General features: G+C 38.5%; 2 protein-coding genes across 3 annotated transcripts in view; one reads left to right on the top strand and one right to left on the bottom strand.

Moving 5' to 3' along the window:
• Positions 1-22,618, bottom strand: part of LOC114659136 (heparan sulfate 2-O-sulfotransferase 1) — a 377,317-nt gene extending 354,699 nt beyond the window's left edge. Inside the window, exon 1 of one of the 2 annotated variants that reach the window (XM_028811399.2) lies at positions 22,164-22,618. In XM_028811399.2, the coding sequence (XP_028667232.1) occupies positions 22,164-22,287 (124 nt within the window). In that variant the 5' untranslated portion in view covers positions 22,288-22,618. The remainder of the gene's footprint in view (positions 1-22,163) is intronic. The other variant, XM_028811400.2, reaches the window with a different exon arrangement.
• A 431-nt stretch (positions 22,619-23,049) lies between these two features.
• selenof (selenoprotein F) overlaps positions 23,050-24,922 on the top strand; it is a 34,346-nt gene continuing 32,473 nt past the window's right edge. Inside the window, exon 1 of the mRNA XM_028811398.2 lies at positions 23,050-23,168. Within this exon, the coding sequence (XP_028667231.1) occupies positions 23,121-23,168 (48 nt within the window). The 5' untranslated portion in view covers positions 23,050-23,120. The remainder of the gene's footprint in view (positions 23,169-24,922) is intronic.

Below are 24,922 nucleotides of genomic sequence, written 5' to 3'. Positions count from 1 at the left end.
TGAATTCAGCCCTCTGTAGGTTGATAATTTTCATTTCCATCAAACGATGTGGCATCCTTTCATTCCTAACACATTACCCAGTCCATATCAGTATAGATATCCAGAAGGATTTTTTTTTCCCATTGACATCTAATGTGTTTTCAAAGTGTTACTACTTTAATTACTTTAATTTTTTTGAGCAGTTTGTATTAGGAAGTGGTTAAGCTGACTGATAGTTACATGTCTATTTCAGCAGAAATGAGAGTAAGACAGGAACTTATCTTGGGACAGGGTCAGTCTGTCATAGGTCCCAAACACACACTCATTCTGGGCTTATTTAGATTCACCAAATGACCAAGCACCTGTCTTTGGGCTATGGGAGCAAAATCAGAGTAACTGATGGAAACTTTGAGCAATAAATAAAGAGTTCCCACACAAATGTTCAAACCCAACTTTCAGACCCAGAACTCTGGAGTTGTGAGACAGTTACGCTAACCAATTGCTACTTTAAAACAAACTCTTCAACAAGGATACACACTGTAGAGGTGCAACTTAAACTCAGATAAGAGATACGTGAATAGAAATAATTGAAAAACACTCCCTTCACATAATGAATGAAAAGAAATTATGCATTGTAATGGACCTCTTCTGCTGAACATTGTAACAAAAAAGTTTTATAATCATCTTCAAAACAACAGGAATGAGTAAATAAGTGAATTAGTATAAATACTATAAACACAAGAAAAAATGCGTATACCCCCAGAGAGAACTACATGGATTTATGTACCTATTTCAGTGGTGTTGTGAATTTTCTTGTTCATCACTCAGTTTTTTTTCTAATAATTCTGAATAGTGAGTAACTATTTAAAGTTTTTCACACTTTAATTTTGCAAGGCATACCATTTATGTCTAGTCACTGTGAGAAGTAAACAGACACCTATTAAGAAGTACTACTTTATTTTATGTTTGACCACACAGTCTAGCCTTTCCCAGGCACCTAGTATCATGATTGTCCAGACAAAGCTTTGCTATTTTTTATGCATTGTATCTGACAGATGCAGCCTAAAGAGTTGGCTTGTTCTGATAGCATGGTGTTTAATAAATACAACGACAACAGGAGTTGGAACAACACATCGGTCTGTACTGCCACCTAAAATTAATTACCATTTTCATACGGTAAAGTTTATTACGACAGCAATGTTAAACTGTCATAATGTGTTGAAAAATTCATAAAAACGTTCTTTTAGAATTATCAAAAATTAGCACAACAATGGAAAAAATGAATACACAAAAAAAATAAAAAAAAATTTCCTTTCAAAATATTTTAAACTCAATAGGTGATTTGTTACCTTGTACAGTAATCCCTCCTCCATCGCGGGGGTTGCGTTCCAGAGCCACCCGCGAAATAAGAAAATCCGCGAAGTAGAAACAATATGTTTATATGGTTATTTTTATATTGTCATGCTTGGGTCACAGATTTGCGCAGAAACACAGGAGAGACAGGAACGTTATTCAAACACTGCAAACAAACATTTGTCTCTTTTTCAAAAGTTTAAACTGTGCTCCATGACAAGACAGAGATGACAGTTCTGTCTCACAATTAAAAGAATGCAAACATATCTTCCTCTTCAAAGGAGTGCGTGTCAGGAGCACAGGCTGTCAGAAACAGAGAGCAAAGCAAACAAATCAATAGGGCTGTTTGGCTTTTAAGTATGCGAAGCACCGCCGGTACAAAGCTGTTGAAGGCGGCAGCTCACACCCCCTCCGTCAGGAGCAGGGTGAGAGAGAGAGAGAGAGAGAGACAGAGAAAAACAAAACAGTGAAAAATCAATACGTGTCCTTTGAGCTTTTAAGTATGTGAAGCACCGTGCAGCATGTCGCTTCACGAAGCAGCTGCACACAGAAGGTAGCAACGTGAAGATAATCTTTCAGCATTTTTAGACGAGCGTCCGTATCGTCTAGGTGTGCGAACAGCCCCCCTGCTCACACCCCTACGTCAGGATCAGAGAAAGTCAGCGCAAGAGACACAGAGAAAAATAAGTTGGGTAGCTTCTCAGCCATCTGCCAATAGCGTCCCTTGTATGAAATCAACTGGGCAAACCAACTGAGGAAGCATGTACCAGAAATTAAAAGACCCATTATCCTCAGAAATCCGCGAACCAGCAAAAAATCCGCGATATATATTTAAATATGCTTACATATAAAATCCGCGATAGAGTGAAGTCGCGAAAGGCGAAGCGCGATATAGCGAGGGATCACTGTACCTTATTTTAATTATTAATTTCTATTATAGAAAATTCTTCATATTTTTATGAAACTGTGGCTTAAGAACAAAGTTTACAGGTTTACAGAACTCAAAACAGGAAGTTGCAATAACTTACAGGACTTGGATATTTTTTAATTTGTTTCCATTTGCCAGGCACGATCTACTAATTAAACATTTGAAAATATTATTTTGTCTGCATTACACTTTCATAAAATTACAGCTCCTAGTACCCACATCCCAGATGCACTTTAAAAAATACCTATTAGAGCAGATACAGTAATCCCTCTTCCATCGCGGGGGTTGCGTTCCAGAGCCACCCGCGAAATAAGAAAATCCACGAAGTAGAAACCATATGTTTATATGGTTATTTTTATATTGTCATGCTTGGGTCACAGATTTGCACAGAAATACAGGAGGTTGAATAACGTTCCTGTCTCTGTACAAACACTGCAAACAAACATTTGTCTCTTTTTCAAAAGTTTAAACTGTGCTCCATGACAAGACAGAGATGACAGTTCCGTCTCACAATTAAAAGAATGCAAACATATCTTCGTCTTCAAAGGAGTGTGTCAGGAGCAGATCATTTCACAGAGATAGAGAAAAAAGCAAACAAATCAATAGGGCTGTTTGGCTTAAGTATGTGAAGCACCGCGGCACAAAGCTGTTGAAGGCGGCAGCTCACACCCCCTCCGTCAGGAGCAGGGAGAGAGAGAGAGAGAGAGAGAGAGAGAGAGAGAGAGAGAGAGAGAGAGAGAGAGAGAGAGAGAGAGAGAGACACAGAGTTTGTTTTTCAAGCACAAATCAATACGTGCCCTTCGAGCTTTTAAGTATGCGAAGCACTGTGCAGCATGTCGTTTCAGGAAGCAGCTGCACAAAAGATAGTAACATGAAGATAATCTTTCAGCATTTTTAGACGAGGGTCCCTATCGTCTAGGTGTGCGAACAGCCCCCCTGCTCACACCCCCTACGTCAGAATCAGAGAAAGCGCAAGAGAGAGAAAGACAAAAGTAAGCTGGGTAGCTTCTCAGCCATCTGCCAATAGCGTCCCTTGTATGAAATCAACTGGGCAAACCAACTGAGGAAGCAGGTACCAGAAATTAAAAGACCCACTGTCCGCAGAAACCCGCGAAGCAGCGAAAAATCCGCGATATATATTTAAATATGCTTACATATAAAATCCGCGATGGAGTGAAGCCGCGAAAGGTGAAGCGCGATATAGCGAGGGATTACTGTATTCAAAATCAAAGACGCAAAATACTCCAGGTCTTCATGTTACATACAGATGTACCTTTCAATCCATCTAAACAAAATTATGTCAAAAATATCCATGTACACCCTGGAAAAAGTGAATGAACAAATACAAAGCATTCCTAGAATACTTAACCTGGCGCTCAGAAAAACAAACCTCTTCCTCTGGAAAACATTTCTTTTGCCATAGGCAAATCAACAAATGATTAAAAAGTGAGAAAATATACCACAACATGAAGCTAGAGACAAAAAAATATTGAAAGCCTACTACATAGCATCATTGCCAAATTATACTGCCATCGATACCCTTCTGAGTGCCGACTTCCTGTCTATTTTCAGCTATGTATTATAGAATCTGTCAAAAAGAAAATTAGTAGTAAAGTTTATTTTTGCTCCGAATTTGATTAAATAAATTACACCGCTTTTTTTTCCCCAGAGAGTGGGCCACTAAGTGAAAACTTGATGAAGCATATTTGCTAAGCTAGTTACTTTACTGTTACTATATTCTCTAATCATTTTAAAATATAAATAAATAGTTAACCTCTTTTTAAATGGACTAACTGTGACCTGTGAATGAACCGAGCCAATTACATCTTGTAACTTAATCAGCAGAAAGATAATGCCAGTTTTTCAGGATATAACCTATAAATTCTCCTTTGCTTCTAATCCACACACCTTCATGCAAAGTGCCATATGACAACAAAAACTTATTTTAAGATATTAATATAAAGATAAACTGTTTTACTATAAATTAAAACTTAAGCAGGACAGCTACAAAATATATTCAGTTAAGATGATACATGATTTACACAGACTCCCGTGCCTAAAACTAAAACAAATTCTCATACTAACATCACACCCAACAGATCCAGCAACCACTTGCACGTTGAAATTATTTGAATGTGAATAAAACAAGATTTCAATCCCAATACAATATGCCAATATTAAATAAGTGATGAAAGTGGTAAACACTTCTACCAGACAAAAGCGTATTTATATATTAGTTAAAAAAAAGTTACCAATTGTTTCCATTGTAACTTCAGTAAAATTATCGGTCTTTGTCAAATAACTAATGTGGGGCCATTTCAGCTGTAGTCATACAACTCAGCTGTATTAGGGCTCGTTTATACTTCACGCTCAGAACACGTACGCGCCTGCATCATGGCTGCCACGCGTTCCCAGCGTTCATTTGACGTATCCTCTGAGCAGGTCCTCAGTAATTAACGCAACGCATGCGCGAATTGCAGTACCAGCAAAAAGTCAGGGGGCGCAGTATGCTAAAAGTCGGAACGTGATATCAGAGTCTCTGTTTACTATCTACATGTGACAGTAAACCTCTATGCGGATCCTACTGGATCGATATGCGCGCTTCGATATTTGATGAATGGTTTGATGTGGTGAAGCAAAATGCTGACATACAGATGCATTCATGGTGCTTTTATATTTAAGCGTCGCATAAATGTATTGATACATTTTAAGTCTCACATACCATCTTTTGTGCGGTCTTTTTTTTTTTTTTTTTGCAACTTCACAGCAGCAACATAATGTACGGCGCCGTATTTGAGCCACTGAGAAAAAAAAAATTAAGGACACGGTGAAAACGTGTATTTTGTAATTAAAATGGAAATTTCAGCTTTAATCTCGAAATGTCCACTTTAACCTCGTAGTTTACTTTCTTATTAAAGCAGACCGTCGTAAGCATCATCCAAGTTTTTAATTGCTACGGCAAGCAGCAATAGATCACCACACAGAACACATGAAATGTATGATATTCCAACTCTCTGCAAATTTAGAATCTTTAGATTTATACTTGATATCAATTTCTTGATGAAATGCATTAAAGTATGTATGTTACATTTTACAGATTAAACGAAATTAACGACTTAATAATGAATACTGTTAATAATTACACATATTTGTGGGTGACACGGTGGCGGAGCAGTAGCACTGCTGTCTCGCAGGGAGTCACGTCACTGGTATTCCCTGCCTGGAGTTTGCATGTTTTCCTGCTTGGATTCCACACTTTGCTCCTTCCAAAGATATGCAGGTTTGGGGATTTGGTGCTGCTAAAATTACTCCAGTGTATGTGTGTGCTTGTATTCACCTTGTGATGAGCTGAGGCCCCATCCAGGGATTGTTTCTGCCTCATGTCCAATGCTTGCTGGAATTAACACATCCCTGGATTGATGGATTTAATCATTAAACATCTTTTTCAGAGATATTGGGCGTTCCAGGCAATTCACAACACAGAGAAGCCGAACCTGTTCTCACCGTGATAATATCTCGCACTGCCAAATGCTGGATTCCTCCAGATTTACGTAAAGTACGCGCGCAAGTATAAACAGTACAATGCTTGCGTAGCAGCAGCGTCCGCTGCAGCATGCGTCACGTGATGCATAAACCCGGCCTAAGGGCTCGTTTATACTTCACGCTCAGAACGCGTACGTGCATGCATCATGGCTGCCACGCTTTCCCAGCGTTCATTTGACGCTTCCTCTGAGCAGGTCCTCAGAAATTAACGCGACACGTGCACGAGTTGCAGTACCAGCAAAAAGTCGGGGGGCACAGTGTGCTAAAAGTTGGAATGTGACGTCAGTGTCTCTGTTTATTATCTACATATGACAGAAAGCCGCTTTGCAGATCCTACAAGATCGATGTGCGCACTTCGATGTTTGATGAATGGTTCGATGTGGTGAAACAAAATGCCGACATACAAATGCATTCGTGGTGCTTTTATATTAAAGCGTCGCATATTCCTGATTGTAATGACACGATACATTTTAAAAGTCTCACATACCGTCTTATGTGCCGTCTTTTTTTTTTTTCTGTGGCTTCCTACGGACCTTACAACAGCGGCAAACAGCAATAGATTGACACACAGAACACATTAAATGTATGATATTCCAACTCTCTGCACATTTAGAATCCTAAGATTTACAGTATACTTGATATCACTTTCATGATGAAATGCATTAAAGTATGTATGTTACATTTTACAGATAAATCGTTAATTTCGTTTAAATAATGAACACTGTTAATAATTACACACATGGGGGTGACACGATGGCGGAGCGGTAGCACTGCTGTCTCGCAGGGAGTAACGTCGCTGGTATTCTCTGCCTGGAGTTTGCATGTTTTCCTGCTGGGTTTCCACAGTGTGCTCCGGTTTCCTTCCAAAGATATGCAGATTTGGTGACCCTAAAATGACGCTAGTGTATGTGAGTGCTTGTATTCACCTTGCAATGAGCTGATGCCTCGTCCAGGAATTGTTTCTGCCTTGTGCCCGGTGCTAGCTGGAATGGACACATCCCTGGATTGATGGATTTAATCATTAAACATCCTTTTCAGAGATATTGCAGTAAGGTGTCATTGGAATTTAATGGGTGTTCCAGGCAATTCACAACACCGTGAAGCCGAACCTGTTCTCTCCGTGATGATATCTCGCACTGCCACCTGGTGGATTCCTCCAGATTTACGTAAAATACGCGCACAAGTATAAACAGTACAACACTTGCATAGCAGGAGCATCCGCTGCAGCATGCGTCGCGTGAAGTATAAACCGGGTCTTAGTAGGCTCGAGCCCATCTATAACCTTACACTGGATTAAGCAGGTGTTAAGGTGTAATTGTACATCTGTATGTATATTTATGCAAAATCAGTAATCCAACCATTCTCAACACCAGACTCATACAGTACCAGTTGCAATGTTCAGCCACATGCCTACTGTAATGGAGGAGTGTTTTTGGATACCATCTATGGCATGCACAGTATGTTCAATTGGCATTTGCCCAGATAAATACAAGTTTTGACGGTGTAGTTTATTTTGTACACTTGTCTTGCACTGAGCAAACATGGTTTTCACAGTGAATGCTCTCATTCTTCACTCCCATCTATGCCACCATCACATGTTACCAACTGGCAAAGCTCTACTCTCTGGCATTGGCATGTTCAAAAGCTGTCATCACTCATACCATTAGTACTCTATCAGCTGTACCCACTTACTAGGTCACCTTGCTTTACCTTGCCTTCTATAATAATCTCCCACTTGTGTGAGATGGTTTCTAGTTCATAAAGAAACATGGATAGCAGGTCAGTTTGTGATTTGATCACCTGCTGCTTAATGAGAACAATATCAGCAGCACACACACAGTAGTGCTCACTCAGTATGTTATACTTTAAATGAAGAAACAATATGAGATAGTGATACCTTGGCAGTGGTGCAATTAACTTTAGCTCATTCCACCTGTTAAAATTGTGGTGCTAACCACTTTAGGCCTACACTTTTAATGGTAATTATTGTTTCTGTTTTAAGGAATGAGTAAAATAAATAACAAGTAGAGGTTTATAAAATGATTAGTGACTGATTTGTTAAAAAAGGGGGAGAATCCCTAACAGTGGTAGAAAAAACAAACATGGGTAATAATCATGCTGAAAAAATGCTAAACCATACCTGAGGTCGTCCCGTTAAGGTTCAGTAAAATAAAAAAATGCAACTATCTCCTGTCCCAGCAAACACAACTGCATTAAACAAAAAATTATTCACAATTGCTGAGAAAAGCCATATTGTTGTCCTTAATCACTGGCTAAAGTAAAGCTTGCCTGTACAACATATTATGTTTCCTAGTCAGCAAACAAAAAAGAAAAAGCAGCAGACAAATTTAACTACTGCTACTACTACAACAACATGTGATTTCATCTAACTACATATTTTTCACATGTATTTCACCACGCAAAATTGAAAAATCAAGTCAAAACTATGGTCGCTAACTTTACATCTTTAATCTTCTAATCCCACTGTAATACATACATAAAGAGAACAGAATATGCTAGCGCAAGCAAGTTCTCACAGGGTTGGCTTTAATTCATTAGCAAAAAAAAAAAAACACAACACACACACACCAGTGTGACTTTCTCTGCACCAGCAGTGAAGAATATGATAGGCAAAATTAAAAATTGCCAAGATAAACAGCATTGCAAAAAAAAAGTAGCCATCACCATAGACACTACTCTTTTGAACCTTTAAACTAATTCATACAGTTCACTTAATTATATAAAGAATTTTCAACACCCACAAACCATTAGCTGTAAAGTTAAAGTTCCACTACAGTGGAGCACAGATTTAATAATTTAGACATTTTAGTAATCTAAACTGGCACTGGACTAAATTAAATTTTACTAATGTGTTAAAATCGCTAATTTATAAAATATGCTATAGCTAGTCAAGATTTTTGTTTTCAAACAAGGAGATGTTCTTAGCCTAACTGTGTCATCTTCCTGCATTTCCAGTTAGCTCATGGACAGTCTACATCAGGGGTCCTCAATCACAGTCCTGGAGGGCCACAGTGGCTGCAGATTTTTGTTCTAACCCGGTTTCTTAATTAGAAAGCAATTCTTGCCAATAATTTAATTTCATGGCTTGCTAGTGCTTCAACACTGCTATGTCAGGTAATTCTCATATCCTAGATTTTCTTCCCCTTTCTAAGGATATCATCCAAATGATTTGAAGGCTAAAATGGAGGAATAATTCTCAATCCTTCACTTTTTTCTCTTCACTTTCCTTCCAAGTATTTAATTAAACCAAACAGTGCATTAAAAAACACACAGGTGTAAATGGTAACAAGCTAAATGGAGAAACGTTGGTCTCTTTTGTCATTTGCATGTCATTGCTAATTAGGAGCAATTAAAAACCAAGAATACAACTGTTTGAGACTAAAATGAGCAATAAGGATTCAAAATCTTAACGAGCGAGACAACTAAAATGAAGCAGAAGTGTTACTTGAGCAAAAAGTGCTTCTTATTAAGCAATTGGGTTGAAGTAAAAACCTGCAGCCCTCCAGGACCATGATTGAGGACCCCTGCTCTACATTAAGATAAGCTGTTTGGAAGAAATTAACTTCTAAATCTGTTTTTCATTGAAAATTATGTCAACAACCAAACCAGCTAGCCAACCACAATCTGATTTTGGAGGTCAGCAATTTAAACTCAACTTTTTTTTTCTTACGAACATTTTTTATTAACGATTAACATTTATAAGGTATACCAACAATTTCCAAATATTTATTCTCATACAATTCCTTTGGCATGTCAGCTGAGCAGTGCAAGGAATCCAAAATGAGTATGAAGCATAGTATTAAAAGCATTACTTTTTTTCATGCTTTGTGGTAATTTATGTAGTAAAGTATAAATAGATAGCAATTATTCCACAGACATGAATAAAGCAGCATGTTATAGTCCTTTAGATTTACAAGCAGGAAAGACACTACAAGAAGCAGGTCTTTGTTGTTTCATGAATACAAAAAGTATACTGTAGGAAATTCGCTTCAAAACTGCAGTTTAAAACATATCAATAAAATGATCAGTCTTTGTGATTGGCAAAATAACATGCAGAAGCATAGAGTTTTTCTCTGTAAAGAAAATCACATAAAAATTGGCCAGTCTATCATGTTTTCTGCTGATCAAGTCAAGTCAAGTTGGAGAGCATGCATTGGTACAGTGCGTTGCCGCACCCACTACACGTCGAAACAGTTCGGGATTCCGGTTGGCAACCCCCCAGGCAGACACGCGGTCCAGTCCCACCCTCCGGAAATGACCCTCTATCTGCCGCAGCCAGGTGTTACGTGGGTGACCCCTTGGCCTGGTCCAGCCAGTTGGGTCCCCAACAATGAGGATCTTATGAGCCGGATCACCCTCAGGAAAACGCACCACATGGCCATAGTGCCGTAACTGACGCTCCCTCACAATGCAGGTAATGTGCCTCATTCGGGACTCCACGAGCAACCACTCATTCGGTACCCAAGGATTTTCTGGAGAGACACAGTACCAAAGGAGTCCAGTCTTTGTCTCAGGTCACTGGATAGCTTCCATGTCTCACAACCATATAGTAAGACAGGAAGTGCCAGGACTCTAAAGACTTGGACCTTCGTCCTTTTGCATAGACATCGGGAGCGCCACACACCCCTTTCCAGCGACCTCATGACCCCCCCATGCTCTCCCAATCCGTCTACTGACTTCATAGGAAGAGTCACCAGAGACATGAATGTCACTGCCAAGGTAAGTAAACCTCTCAACAAGGTCAACACTCTCTCCGCAAACAGACACACTGCTGATGGCTGTGCCCAAGAGGTCATTAAAGGCCTGGATCTTGGTTTTTATCCAGGACACTCACAAGCCCATACACTCAGACTCCTCACTCAGTCTCTTGAGCGCCCCGATCAGAGCCTCCATTGACTCCGCAAAGATCACAGCATCGTCAAAGTCAAGATCCGTGAATCTTTCTTCACCAACAGATGCCCCACAGCCACTGGACCCCACGACCTTGCCCAACACCCAGTCCATACAAGCACTGAACAGAGTAGGAGCAAGAACATACCCCTGACGAACCCCAGAATCAACTGGGAAAAACGCAGAGGTCCTGCCTCCACTCTGCACAGCACTCACAGTACCAGTGTACAGGCCAGCCATGATATCCAGCAACCACGGGGGGGATCCCGCGAACCCTCAGGATGTCCCACAGGGCAGCTCGATCAACTGAGTCGAATGGTTTGCAAAAATCGACAAAGGCTGCAAAGAAACTCTGATGATATTCGCATTTGCGCTCTATGAGAACCCTCAGTGCCAGGATGCGGTCAACGGTAGACTTTTTAGGCGTAAAACCAGACTGTTCCGGTCACTGGTGGGTGAGCAAGTGATCACAGATCCTATTGCGGATGACCCTAGCAAGGACCTTACCCGGCACCGAGAGCAGTGTTATCCTCCTGTAGTTGCTACAATCCAGGCGATCACCCTTCCCTTTCCAGATAGGGACAACAAGTCCCATTTTCCAAGTCAGTTGGGATGATGCCAGTCTCCCAAATGGAAGCAATGACTGCTTGCAATGCCAGGAGGACAGCCTTACCACCAATCTGAAAAAGTTCACCCGGATACCAAAGATCTCAGCATCCTTTCCCCCCCCTTAGCTGGTTCTCCACCTGTGCAATCTCACAGTGCTTTGAATGGTTTGATTCCTCTGTAAGCAAGACGTGGGTCGCTAGACCACAGATGGTGTGTCAACTGCTCACAGATTCCTCTAACAAATGCCTCTTTATCTGCCCTCAGAATCCTCGCAGCCATCCTTCTCAGTTCTCGGTACAGACCAGAGTTGCCATTGAACCGTGCGCTGCAACTCCTCTCAATGATATCCAGGATGCCCTGCGAGATGAAACACCTCCTTCTGGGAACACCGGTAACACCAACACAACCCTCAGTGACCTTCAGGGTCTTGTCACGGAAGGTCTCCCACGTCACATTAGGATCAGCAGTCGTACCCAAATCTGAAAGTTCCTCACACAAACTGCGTGCAAACTCATTAGAAACTCATTAGATCTCAGCAGATCATTTCTGCTGATGCATACACAAAAATAATCATAAATGAATGGTCACTGCCTTAAGATTTAATGAAAACAAAAACAAACAAACTTCAGATTGTTATATAAGGGACTTCTCACCCCTTAGTCCTATCAGACAAAAGAATGAATTATTATTTTTCCTTTCCACCCAGAGACAACACCTTCAGACCATTTTTTATTTATTCCCTACCAAAATCTTCTGACCAAAAATTACTGTGTTCACAAAATCAATGCAGGGATTTCCTGATGGCTGCCAGTTTATAGTCACTTCCCAGACAATTTCTAACTCGGCAAGTTTCTGTTTTTATCCATCCATTCATACGTTTTCCTAACCCATTTATACAGAGCAGGGTCACCTGGCAGCTGGAGCCTATCCCACCAATCACAGGGGGCAATGTAAGAACAACACCTGACCAGGGCACCAGTCCATCGCAGGGTGAACGTGTACACTCCTATTTAGCAAAGCCAATTCACCTAATCTGCATGTCTTTGAGTCTGTGGGAGGAAACCAGGGCACCCAGAGGAAACCCACAATGACACACAGAGTACAAACTACACACAGGGAGCACATGGGACATGAACCCTGGTCTCCTTACATTCTTCAATTATGGATATTTTAAATTTTTTCATTGTATTGGCTCTTTAAAATGTTGGCAACAAAACCATCTGAAATTTCTTCGTAATGTAGAATACATGCACAGAGTTATATTTCTATTCTGTGAACCACTAGAGCAACTTTTGAAGATTTCTTTTGTCTAGATGTTTGGAGAAATTAATCTATAGAAGAATATATACTGAGTAGCCAAGGCATGGAGCTGAAAGTAACTGATTCAGATGGTCTTTAATCTGAGTGTAAAACCTTGCTTTATACTGTGCTTTGTGGTGTCAATTCGATTCTATTGTCCCAAGAGGAAAATTTGGTTTGCTACAGGTTTTAGACAGAGACTAATACTTAATACCACAAAAAAAAAAAAAAGGTCAACACTCCACCAACCAGAATGAGACAAGAAGCACAGTGAAACCTATAGAAGATACCAAGTGTTCCAAATAGGCCAAGGCTTTGTCAAATATCTGTTAGTGAAGTTAAATTCCTTGCAAAAGTGTCAAGATTCATTAGCCCTCTTCCCTGGTGATAAAACAATACTCTAACCTAATATTAAAACTTGAATTTCACCTTTATTCATTTGCATTACTACTTATGTAAGAAGTAATTCAAATCTGCCACTTCAACCACATTTAACAGGCCACCAGACTATAGTCTAATATGTAATGACAGCAAGATATACAGTAATGAATCCATCTATAAACTGAATAGCATTATTCCGATTCAGAATCACAGAGTGCTGAGTCTATCAGAACAGAATTAGGTTCAATATGAAAAACAATTGGGGTGCTGGCCCAACACTGAAAAATTTCATGTGGTTTCACAGTTACCACCAAAACCTAATTATACTTCGTGTGCACAAGCCCAGGCCTCACGTTTTTCTTACTAACAACAGAGGTATCATAAATTAATTGATGATTATGTGCTTAAATAAAGCTATGTTAACCTTAACATTTTTAAAAATCTGCAAAGGAGACTTTAGAATGCATATGTTTTGTGTATATCAATACATCACCAAAAACTGATGTCCAAAAGATTCAGTATGCCAAAGCTGAAAACTAAAACCTGTCACTATTCACAATTCAGGAGCTGCTTTTAACAAGAAAATTACTTTTTACTTTGACTGCAGCTTTTAGAGAACTGGCAGAGAAATTTCACAAAGATTAAAAAAAAATGACTCCTATCTTTGTAGGCTATAATTACAGAGTAATAAATTACCAAATTGCAAATACATGATTTTGCTTTACTGTGGAAAAAATATACAAATATATGCGTTTTCACTTTGACAAGTAGACATGCCTGCTTTTAATGACACTGAAAATGTGGTAAGTGTATGTGTGTGTATATCTTAATACATAATTCGCCTGCCTCCTCACTCACTCACTCACGTCCGTCCGAAGCCGAATGCGCAGTTGCCTTCTGTGCACGTCCGAAGCCGAATGCGCAGTCGCCTTCTGCGCAGCTGCCCGAAAAACCTTACGAGACCAACATCCAACCCCAACATCGCGGCAGATTTACGGCCACAAAAATTCAAAGAGAAAGGTGACTTCGATTAAAGCTCTAGAGGCCTGAAAGGCGATTTCGACTACAGCTCGAGGCCTAATTACGCATTCTGATTCAATTACGCATTCATTCAATACACCTATATCAGGTTTGTGGTGCTTATACTTATTACTATTCCATATTGTACTGGAACATTCATCATTCAATATTATACTATAGGCCTGGAAAATTCATCAACTAACAGTACAAGCCTGTACAGTAATGAGTAAAGCGGACTACAATCATTACAAAACAACTTCTTCGTTACTTGTTCGTCATTTGTTCTTCATACACTGCTGACACAAACTCGTGCCCGTTTCATCTTACATTGTCGAAACGGGCTCTTTGTCTAGTATTTATATACAACATATTGGTCAAGCCTTTCCCTATCACTTCATCCAGAAAAAATGATGCTTCAATTTACATATTAATTTGGATTACAAATAAAATCCTGAGATCTCAACATATACTGTACGCCGACAGATGGGCACCAACCTGTATAAGATCTTCAATCTTGCTTCTTTTACTTTGCTTTTAGGAAAAACGTAAGTACTGGATTCAAAAGTATCAAACCTCTGCCTACTTTTTAATAAAGAAGATGCTAAAAATGATGTTGTGTGAAATTATAGCCCAACACAAGTCACAGCATTTTTCTTTTCAGTGTTCTCTTTTTAAAGTCAAACACTGCAAATTCCAAAAAACATTAATTCATATGAAACCATGATATCTTAAAAAAATAGCCAAAGGCTAAACATAATTTTAAAACTTGTGCAGAATAACCAATTGTATTTTCAGAATGTTTATAAAAAATAGAACTCTTGCATGTATTAAAAAAATGACAATAATTAACATAGAATACTTCAGAGAATATTATACTGTATATGGTGTGTTTGCTTTTTTCAAAAACATGAAGTATCAAGAAAACCACTACTAAAAATAATGATGATGGTATATTTTATTTTTGTACATTAACATAATTCAAATGCATTCTCTGGTGTTAAACTTCATCAATACACGTTTTTCTAAAACTATAAAAGAAAATGATAAGTATTTATACCATGTCTGACCAAAATAAATTCTTCATTAAAAACTTTATAAAACTAATTAAAGATAACTTACTATATACTCCAACCACCAATTCTCTGATACATGTACCCAGTTCAGAATCACTGAAAACTGTTGCACATCCCAGAAGCATCAGGCAAATCAACAATTGAGGGGAAGCACAACACTAAATCAGTCACACTGGTCAAATTTAAACTTGCCAGTTAACCTAACCTACACATCTCTGGACTTTGGGAGGGAAAATTTACAGATACTCAGGAACCCACAAAGACGGGGCTGAGGCCATAATTTGTACACAGGACTTAGAAGCTACAAGACAGCACCATGCCACCATTCCACCCTGCATACTGTATATAACTGTTTGGATATTTTGAGCCCAAATATTCTTAAGTTATCTTTTAAGAATTGTCAAATACTTTTAGTCATATAAAAATCAATGCACATTATGGCAATGGACAAAAATACATTACAAAATAACATAAAATCCAATTTAGGGTCAAGGAGAAAAGAAATACACAACAGTCTTAATTTTATTTCTTTATTATAATATACTTGCCATATACACTTCTTAACTTTATGAAAAAAGATATTTTTAAATGTCAGAATAGTAGTGATGAGAAAATAACTGTTGACCTGAATAACGCAATATAGAAATATACCAAAAACCCAACAAATCCAGAAATCAATGAGTGCAAACACATTACTAAATAATTATATTTTAGGGAGCTTTGTACATCCACTTTGATGTTCTACTTTTAGTCACATTTGGACAATTATAGATAAAATTTGTATAATTAAATGTAGTTTGATAAGACACAGTGTTTCCCGGGTAGATATGAAGAGTCATATGTTAAACACCTGGGGCCTCATGTATAACGCTGTGCATAGAACTCATACTATAACATGGCGTACGGACAAAAGCGTAAATGTGCTTATGCACAAAAAAACCCAGATGCATAAATCTGTGCAAACGCCAACTTCCACGTTTTTCCACTACATAAATCCCAGTCAGCGTGAAAAGTAACGCGTGTGCACGCGCCTGCTGTCCCGCCCCAACTCCTCCCAGAATTACACCTCTTTGAATATGCAAATCAGTATAAATAGCCCTTAAGCGCAGCCTTCTGTGAAAAGACAATGACAAAAGCACGGGGGAAAATAGAAGAATTTCAGCAAATACCAAGTGGAAGCAAGGAAAAACGTACTATTTGTTGGTTTAAACAGTGATAATAATCAACAAAAGGAAGTTGATCGATTGACAGAGTGTCAGAGAAACTCGAAAGCTCACGCTTACAAAGTCGCACAGTGCCCAAAATAAAGACATTGTCAGATATCAAAGTCGCCGTGAAAAGGCGAGTTGTAGCCCACCGTCTCAGTGTCATATGAAAACTTATTAGGGTACAGAGAAAAAAAATAGGCACACAGTGGGGAAAAAAGCATGAAATGTCAACTTTAATCTCGAAATTTCCACTTTAATCACGCAGTTTATTTTGTCATTAAAGTAGAACATCATAAACTTCATCTCAAAATCATTTAATTTACTAGTTTCTCAAATCCCATTGTAACTAAAGTAGCACGTTAAATGCTTTGTTTTGTATTTGATCTTCTACAGGTATGTGCTCTATATGCTCTACCTGCGTCTTAAACGGGCTTTCTCTTCCTCCGACAAGACACAGAATCCATTACATTTGTAATATTACAGCTCTCTGAATAATTCAAATACTGACATGTATACATGATATCATTTTCATGATGATAGGAGTTAAAGCATGTTATTAAACATGGGAACATGGTGGTGCAGTGATAGTGATAAACAGGCGCCTCGTCCACAGATTGTTCCTGCTTCCTGCAAGATGCTTGCTGCGTCATGCGCGACCTTTGATGAAATAATTTATTGCAGCAGTACTAACCCCCAATTCCTGTCCTTCCTTTTCTTTCTTCAAGTAACCAATCACCACACAATCAGCTCCGTAATAGAATGCCGATTCTTCAAAACTTTTAAGGAACATTGAAATATCTTCGTAGTACATGTTTAATTATTCTATCCATCTGTCTTTCCGCAGTGTCGCGCCAGTCCCAGCAAGAATTCAGCGCAAGGCAGGAACAATCCATGAACGGAGCGTCAGCTCCTTGCTAGTGCTACGGCACCGTGTCCTCACATGTTTAATTATTAACAATACAGATTATTTAAATGAAATTAAAGTTTTATCTGTATAATATAATAAACATATTTTGCTGCATTTCATCTTAAAAATGATCTTGTCATCATTTGTAAATACGCGCTTTAAAAAGTGGCTCTGATTGTGCAATATTATAACAGTATCACAAGTTTACAGTGAGGTAATTGTAAGTAGGAACAGTTCTGTAAGGAGCACTCGATGGATTGATTGAGCGCGTTTATAGTTCTTGGGATGAAACTGTTTCTGAACTGTGAGGTCCATACAGGAAAGGCTCTGAAGCGTTTGTCAGATGAGTGCAGTTCAGATAGCAAATGGTCGAGGTATTCTGTATACCGATAATTCTCTTTCCGATCAGCTGCTCCGAGTGGTGCAGTGAGAGTAACAACGCTAAAGCAGCTATGGTATTTGGAATAGTTTGGCCATTCCATGGACCATTATATTGTTACAGGTTAATTACAATCAGATGCCTTAAACTAATAAACAATATGCGGTTAATTTCAGTGTATTTATAAAGCCACGTCAGGGATGTGGATCTGAACAAGAAAGGGAAACCACACTGAAACAGTAGCACTGCTTTGAAGCTGGGTGCCGCCAGTTTGCAAAACCAAGCGAAAAACTTGCATACACCAGGGTTTGAGCTACCGTGAAAATGTGCATGACTTTATGCCAAGATTAGGTTTTATACATCGCGATTTGAGCATGGAAACAGGCTTACGCAACATTTTTGTGCGTACACACCGTTTATACATGAGGCCCCTGGGCATCTAAGGTATTCAGTAAAAAATAATTCAGGCATAGAAAGGCTTCAGAACTAAGCGGATTTTTAGACAATGCTTTTCACATTAGAAAACAGAACTAGAAATATGCAAGACAAAATGTACATAATTATATTCACACTACTTCTGCTAGAGAGCAGACTTTATTAGGATAATACAACTTACCATTTACACAGAAACAATGACATAGTAAAAACATTTAAATAAGAACTATATTAACTGCTTACAAATAATTCCTACTATTGTTTGTTTCAAGTGTTATCAAGGACTGACCTTTGGAAAACTGAACCTTATAATAGTGAGTAGATTTAGATCATTGTTCATAGTTGAATGCAATGTCTTTCTATTAAAGCCTAGCTCTGGTATTTGTGCAACTACATTTCTCGCTCTTTTAACTAATTCTTTAGCTGTTAATGACTAACTTCAACTTGACTTTTCGTACCTGCTAAATTGCCATTTTTTTTCCAGTGAATTTAAACAAAGCACAATAACGAATTATGTTGCTGCCAAAATTGGGTTTTATTATTTCTCACTGCAGCATTCTACCTTTTGTCCATTTTTATTTTCTATGGCTTGCTTCACTTTTCCAAACCTAGGCATCACAACTTTCCAAAGCTAACCTTTCCAGCAATTTAAAAAAAAAAAAGGCATAAATTTTAATTAATTACTACTAATCAGCATTTGCTCGTGATTTAATTGTCATCATGCATAAACATAAAAACATTGTTATTTATTAATATCCATCTGGAGGACATGAGAGTTGCTTCGTCCTAGATTCCTGTGGATCCTGATATCAATCTTCTAATTTCATTCACAGTGTTTAATCATACTTCCATTTCACATTTCATCATTATGAATATAATACATATTAGTAACTATATATTACGTAAGCGTGATTAAAATCAAGATCAATAAAAAAATATAACTGCTATTAGTTGCATGATATTCAGCATACATGTTTCACCCTAACCAAGTAGTTTGGGCTACAGAACCAAAACTGTCACAGACAATGCAAGTGAAAACTCACAGTTTGTACTTTTTACAGAATATAGTCAATCAACTAATTCAAAGACATATAACTGTGAACATTAGCTAAAACTCATTAATCTTATTTGCTTCAAAATTCATACAAAGAGAATTAATAGAATGCAAGCCACATGAACTTCAGCTGATTACAATGAAGGCAATTTATGCACTGGACATTCATGAATAATTAAACCTTAACTAAACTATTTAAATAACGCAGGAAAGGCTAATCTAATGTCAAATACTACTTATTTTTTAAGAATACAGTGAGCTTGTTTTGTTGTCTTTGTTCTAAATTATGAATATTAAAAAGTAAATTATCAACATATACAAGTACAAACATCTATTTTTTATTAAATAATCTTGGTTTTCAGATCTCTGAAATTCACAGAATTGCACGTATTGTGTGTCTACTTTGATTGTAATAGGCATGTGCCAGATAAGCAGATCTTGCAGCAGGCTCTTTGCTTCCAAACTAAAAGTGTGACTTAGGTTTAGAAATGAAATTTAGATTGGATCTACCACTAGCCCAAGGAAAAAAAAATCATTAACCTGTTATTAGGAAAAATTATTTGTAGTAAGAAACTAAGATTTGTAACTACATTGGACCTGCAAGAAGGAGTTTTACTGTACTCTGTACAGATGACAATACTACTACAGCAAAAAATAAAATACTAGCAAAAATGTATTCAACAAATCCCCTCTTTTGACATACTTCTTAGAAAAAGCCTGTAACAATTTTCAGAGCCAAATAAAAATTATATTTATGTTTTCTGGACAGACATAACAGCTATAAGGTACATTACAGGTTCCTATTAAAAAACTTCTTTATGAACACACTCATATGTAAGCAATTAATGCATCTGGAATAGGCAATGTATAATGTCTAAACAGGCACTGCAGGATTACCACCATGCTATATAAAACTGTAGTTTCTTGAGGCAGACGTTCAAAATGAAAAGCTATCTGTCACACAGTCAGTACCTGTGCCTCTTGCTTTTTTTAAGGTCTTAGCCCAGAGGAAAGCAAAAGTTGCCTTAGCAATTGATTTGTGAACCACAGGAAACCATAAAAATTCTAAGGCACCAACACTACCTCAATCCCTGGTTTAGAAGCCTTTTGTATGGAGATGGCATAGCCTCCATACACTGGTGTAGGTTTCTTGGGCATTCTAGTTTTTTTCTCATAGTGCAAAAGCATGCTGTTAAATTAGCTGAATTTGGTTCTTCGAGTCAATATGTTCATGGGTTTTTGCATTTCCTCATTTCCTCCCATATAGGGCTACTTCCTTCTGACTTGGGTTGATTACTGCCAAGACAGGCTCTGCCTTCACTGATCCTGTATTGAAAAACCAAGTTTACAAAAAAAGTGTGTTTAAATAGCTTTTTATGTCATGCAAAACAAACAGTGATTCTAAAACAACACTTTAAACTGAAACCTAGCCTCTCAATCCAATTAAATCTTTAAAAGGTCAGTCTTAACGAAAAAAAATGGAGAAAATTGTGCAAAAAATATAAATCTGGAACTGTTGTAATAAGTTTGGTTTTTCAGTCGCACGGAGAGACGGATACAGTGCCTGCCTCCTTGTAGAGAACAAGCAAGGAAGGACGCAAAGAATACATTTCCTCATCACTCCCAGCTAATCAAGCAGCTAAATGATGCCTCTGTAAGTGCGGTCTTTACTTGTTTTGCTTGTTCAGATCTCTGGTCAATTTTGACTCTTTTCAGTTTATGCTCAACTGCTTCAAAATGTGATCTTGATTATAAAACGCTAACTGGGACTCTTTATTCACTCACTTTCTGCATCTTACCAAAAGCAAATTGTTAAGCTTATTAAACTAAGCATATCTGGTAATTTGGAAAACAAAATCCATCCGATTTGACGTTGTGGAGAAATAGTAAAGCATTTATTCGATCCGATTCTTTAAAATTGTAGGCATAGGTAAAGGAGAAGCCGAATTGGGACAGAAGTCTCATCACTAGATAAAAGCTGCTACTAAATAAAGAAAAAAAAATACAGCTGCCATGGTCCTCGAGAGCTCAATCTAAACATATCTAGTGTACCGTCGACAAATATAATGTATTTGGAGATATCACCCTAAGATTTTTAAAATGATTTTACAATGTATGACTAATGTTACATTACCCATAAGCAAAGAGCACAAGAAACAACAAACACAATATGTACAATATACTGGAGGTTCTTAATAAACGTAAACAGTTCTACCACTTAATATCTCCACTACCTTTTAGTGCTAAAAGCAGATATTAAAAAAATATTAATTTTGATATAGTGCACTTTCACGGGAAATAGGTGCAGCCAATGGGGACAGCACGTTTGCCAGAGCAGGGGCACCACAAGAGAGTGAGATTCTTCGGGCAACAAGAGGTGTGACTCGCAGAAAGCGAATCGAGCTCCCGGGGTAAACAGCAGCGCACCTGCGGATACGGTAGCACATCCTCAAACAGCGGCAGTATACCTCGACACTTTCCCTTTGCCTTACCACTTGCTCTTTGACTTGAGCACATACTAGTATAACATACACCCAAGACCCCCCCCCCCCCCCCCCCCCCAATTTAACATGCAGTATAATACCACCTTAATAGGAGCACAGAGACCCTACTCAAGACACGTTAACAATCAGAAAAAAGCCAAGCATAAGGTTTTCCAGCATATTGAAATGCTCCAACTTAAACCAGGGTCTTTCACTGTCAGTGGAATCGCACTACTCCTGGCCACTAGACAGCTTCCCACATTTCCTGCGAATGAATATGTACCAGGTGTTGCCTTTTGCATACACGTTTTTTTCATTGTACCAGCGTAAAATAAAAATCCACGCCAGTCCAGTTTTCCCACGCACGCCGGCCTGACTCAAACATTGTCACAAGGGACTCTTAACACTTAGGTTTACACACAGAAACAGCAAGCAATGAGCTTCATGCTCCGCAAAGTGTATATGCCGGGTGTAGAGCCCCGTCGTCCAGGTTAGCCACCTGCACAGTAGTACTTCTGCACATTGCAAGCATCAGGCGGTCCGTCAGAACACACACGGCGAGTAATGCAAGGCACGTTTTATTGCCTTTTTTAAGTCTTACCTAGCTTGCCCCGGGACTCCTCCAGTTTCTGGATTTGGTTCTCCAGGAAAAGCATCGCCACTCCGAACGCCAGGATAGCCAGGAGCTGAAATTTGGGCGGCATCATAATCCTTAACAGCCCCATCAAACTATCAAATCACGGTAAGTCATAACGCAACCATGAAACTGAAAAAAATAATGAAATACAAAGGATTTGGGCAAAAGACTGCCTTACGATTAGCCTATCCAGAGCAGTACGGTGCCTGCAAGGAAAGGTAAATCTTGTTATTCGTAAAGAAAATAATACAGGTGAAACTATGGGAGGGAAACAATCTTCTTGGAGCGTGTCATATGCAGATCACTGGTTTACATCTCACTGCACAGACAGCAGCATCAACCCGATCTCTGCCAACCTCGCAAGTCTCCCCCAGTGGAAGAGTGCGTCTCACTCTGCCAGTCGCCCCGCGAATGGGCGGGGACAGTACATGTATGCCCCTCCCAATACCCCGCCTCTTCCTTCAAACCATTGGGCTTCATGTTGGTTATTTGCGAAGAGAAACGTCATGTAGTGACTCCAAACACTGTTTGGTGCATCGCTCTGCCAGTCAAGGAGAATGGGATAATTCCGTCAATTGAAAATTTTTACGCCTTTTAATATTGCCTGAACTAAACGATGAGACTGTTGCGGAATATTTTATAGTAAACTAAGAGTATAATGATTGCAAAGCAACTTTATACAATTTTTACCAAGATGCATATTATGAGCAAAAAATCTAAAATGTTTTATTGTTATGATTGTAAATTATATTTAGGTTAAATTACTTAAATTGCATTTTTGCTAGTTTCTTGTATAATACATTTTGCCAATAATACATTATTTCTGCTTAAAAAAGTAATTGACTCCAACAGAAATTCAGGCACCAATATACAGCATCTATTAGGGGTCCTAAAGTTGACCCGCTAGGTTTACTTTTCAAAATGGTGGGTGAAGCGTATCTGTTTTGGATTCTTTCTGTCCTGCAAGTGGTAAATATAAACGCTCCTTGTCCTTATGTTGTGTTATAAACTTATTTTAACAAAGCATGTATGTTCAGATCGAAGATAGGCTATTTACAGTTTCGTTTTCGATGTGTTTTTAACTTCTTCCAAGGGGACTTGCGGAATCGAAAGTGCACCGGTGTTCTAAAGACATGACGTGGCCATTAAGATGCGCCGGTAGTAGCACCTCCGGGACTTAACAGATGATGTGTTTTATACAGTACGGTGCTGAATACATGATAAGCGTACTTTTATTATTAAGGACTGCTTCTAGCCACTTCTGTCAAAATTATTCGATGAGTCCAATCTGCTAGAATAAATAATGCATTAGCTAGCACATTCAGAAACCTATATGTACTTCTTTCTTTCTTTTTTTCTTGAGAGGCTAGTAAACGAACGTCGACAGTTAAATCGTCTTTAAATTGTTAATACATGCATTCTGCTCAAATGTTCATTTTTCTGTTTCTAAAGGTTTTCCCACTTTCGTGTGGGGTCGCTATATTGAACCAACTTCCACTACTCTCGCTGTTGTATACTTAATCGCCATATAAACCCTTTCTCCCTTAGATCCCCCTTTACACATATCATCCACTTTCTCTTCGGTCGTCGTGTTCTCCATCCCGACACGTCCATATCCGTGATTCTCTACCCCACATTGTTTACCTTTTTCCTCATGACATGCCCATACCGCTTTAACATAGTTTCCTGTATTTTCTTTGATTAAGTGTACTTGTGATTCTGTTATTTCTGATCTTATCAAGCATTGTTACTGTAAACATCCAACTCAACATCGTCATTTCTGTAGCATCAAAGTTTTCTTTCATTCACTTTTTCATTTCCTAAGTTTCTGATCTATACAACATCAATGGACCGACCACTGTTTGATAGACTTTACTCTTCACTCTTGCACTGACACTTCCGCCACATTACACTCCTGATACCTGTTTCCAAGTTTTTCAGCCTGATTGCATTCTATGGAGAGCTTGATCTAAAAATACAACATTCTGTTATGGTTGATCTGAGATAATTGAACATTTCCACCCTTTAAGTCTTTCTCTTTGGAGGTTTACTTCTTTATATTGTCTTTTAAATCTTATATATTCTGCCATTCTTCGGTTAATCTTAAGGCCTGTTTCCACCATAGCTTTGTTTCATTTCCCTAATATTCTCAGTGGCGCCACATTGCACAGTGTCCTCTGCAAACAGCATGCAACATTGAGCCTGATCTTCTATTCCACTAGCAAATAGCAATAATATCCATAACAAGAATAAAACAATATGAACTAGTGCTGGGAGGTATACCGGTTCATACAGAAAACTGTTTATTTTTGTTATGATATGGATTTTTCTTATACCGCAATACCGGTTTAAATAGCCTAAACAACATTGGGAACATGGCGCAGTGGGAAACTGTTTAAGGGGGAACGTTTTTTTTTTTTTTACTGCTACACCACTAAACACACATGCAACAGTACATGCGTTAGTGGAGGTACTGAGCTGTGAAAATGGACAGAGAACATTCAGAAACTGAAGCTGTAGCAGACGATAAAGTTGAACATGACACAGAAGAACTTTTGCCAAAAAAGGAGCCGTGTCTGTTGTCTGGAGTTACTTTGGTTTTAAAAGGTCGGATGTGGACCAAACAACTATTTACTGCAAATGTTGTCACCAGAGGCAGCAACACAAGCAATTTTCTGCACCATCTTAGCCGCAAACATGCTTTGGTGTACCATGAATGTATA

The sequence above is a fragment of the Erpetoichthys calabaricus genome, chromosome 10 (assembly GCF_900747795.2).
Source record: "Erpetoichthys calabaricus chromosome 10, fErpCal1.3, whole genome shotgun sequence".
NCBI classification, from domain to species: domain Eukaryota; kingdom Metazoa; phylum Chordata; class Cladistia; order Polypteriformes; family Polypteridae; genus Erpetoichthys; species Erpetoichthys calabaricus.
This window is presented reverse-complemented; position numbering and strand designations above follow the sequence as displayed.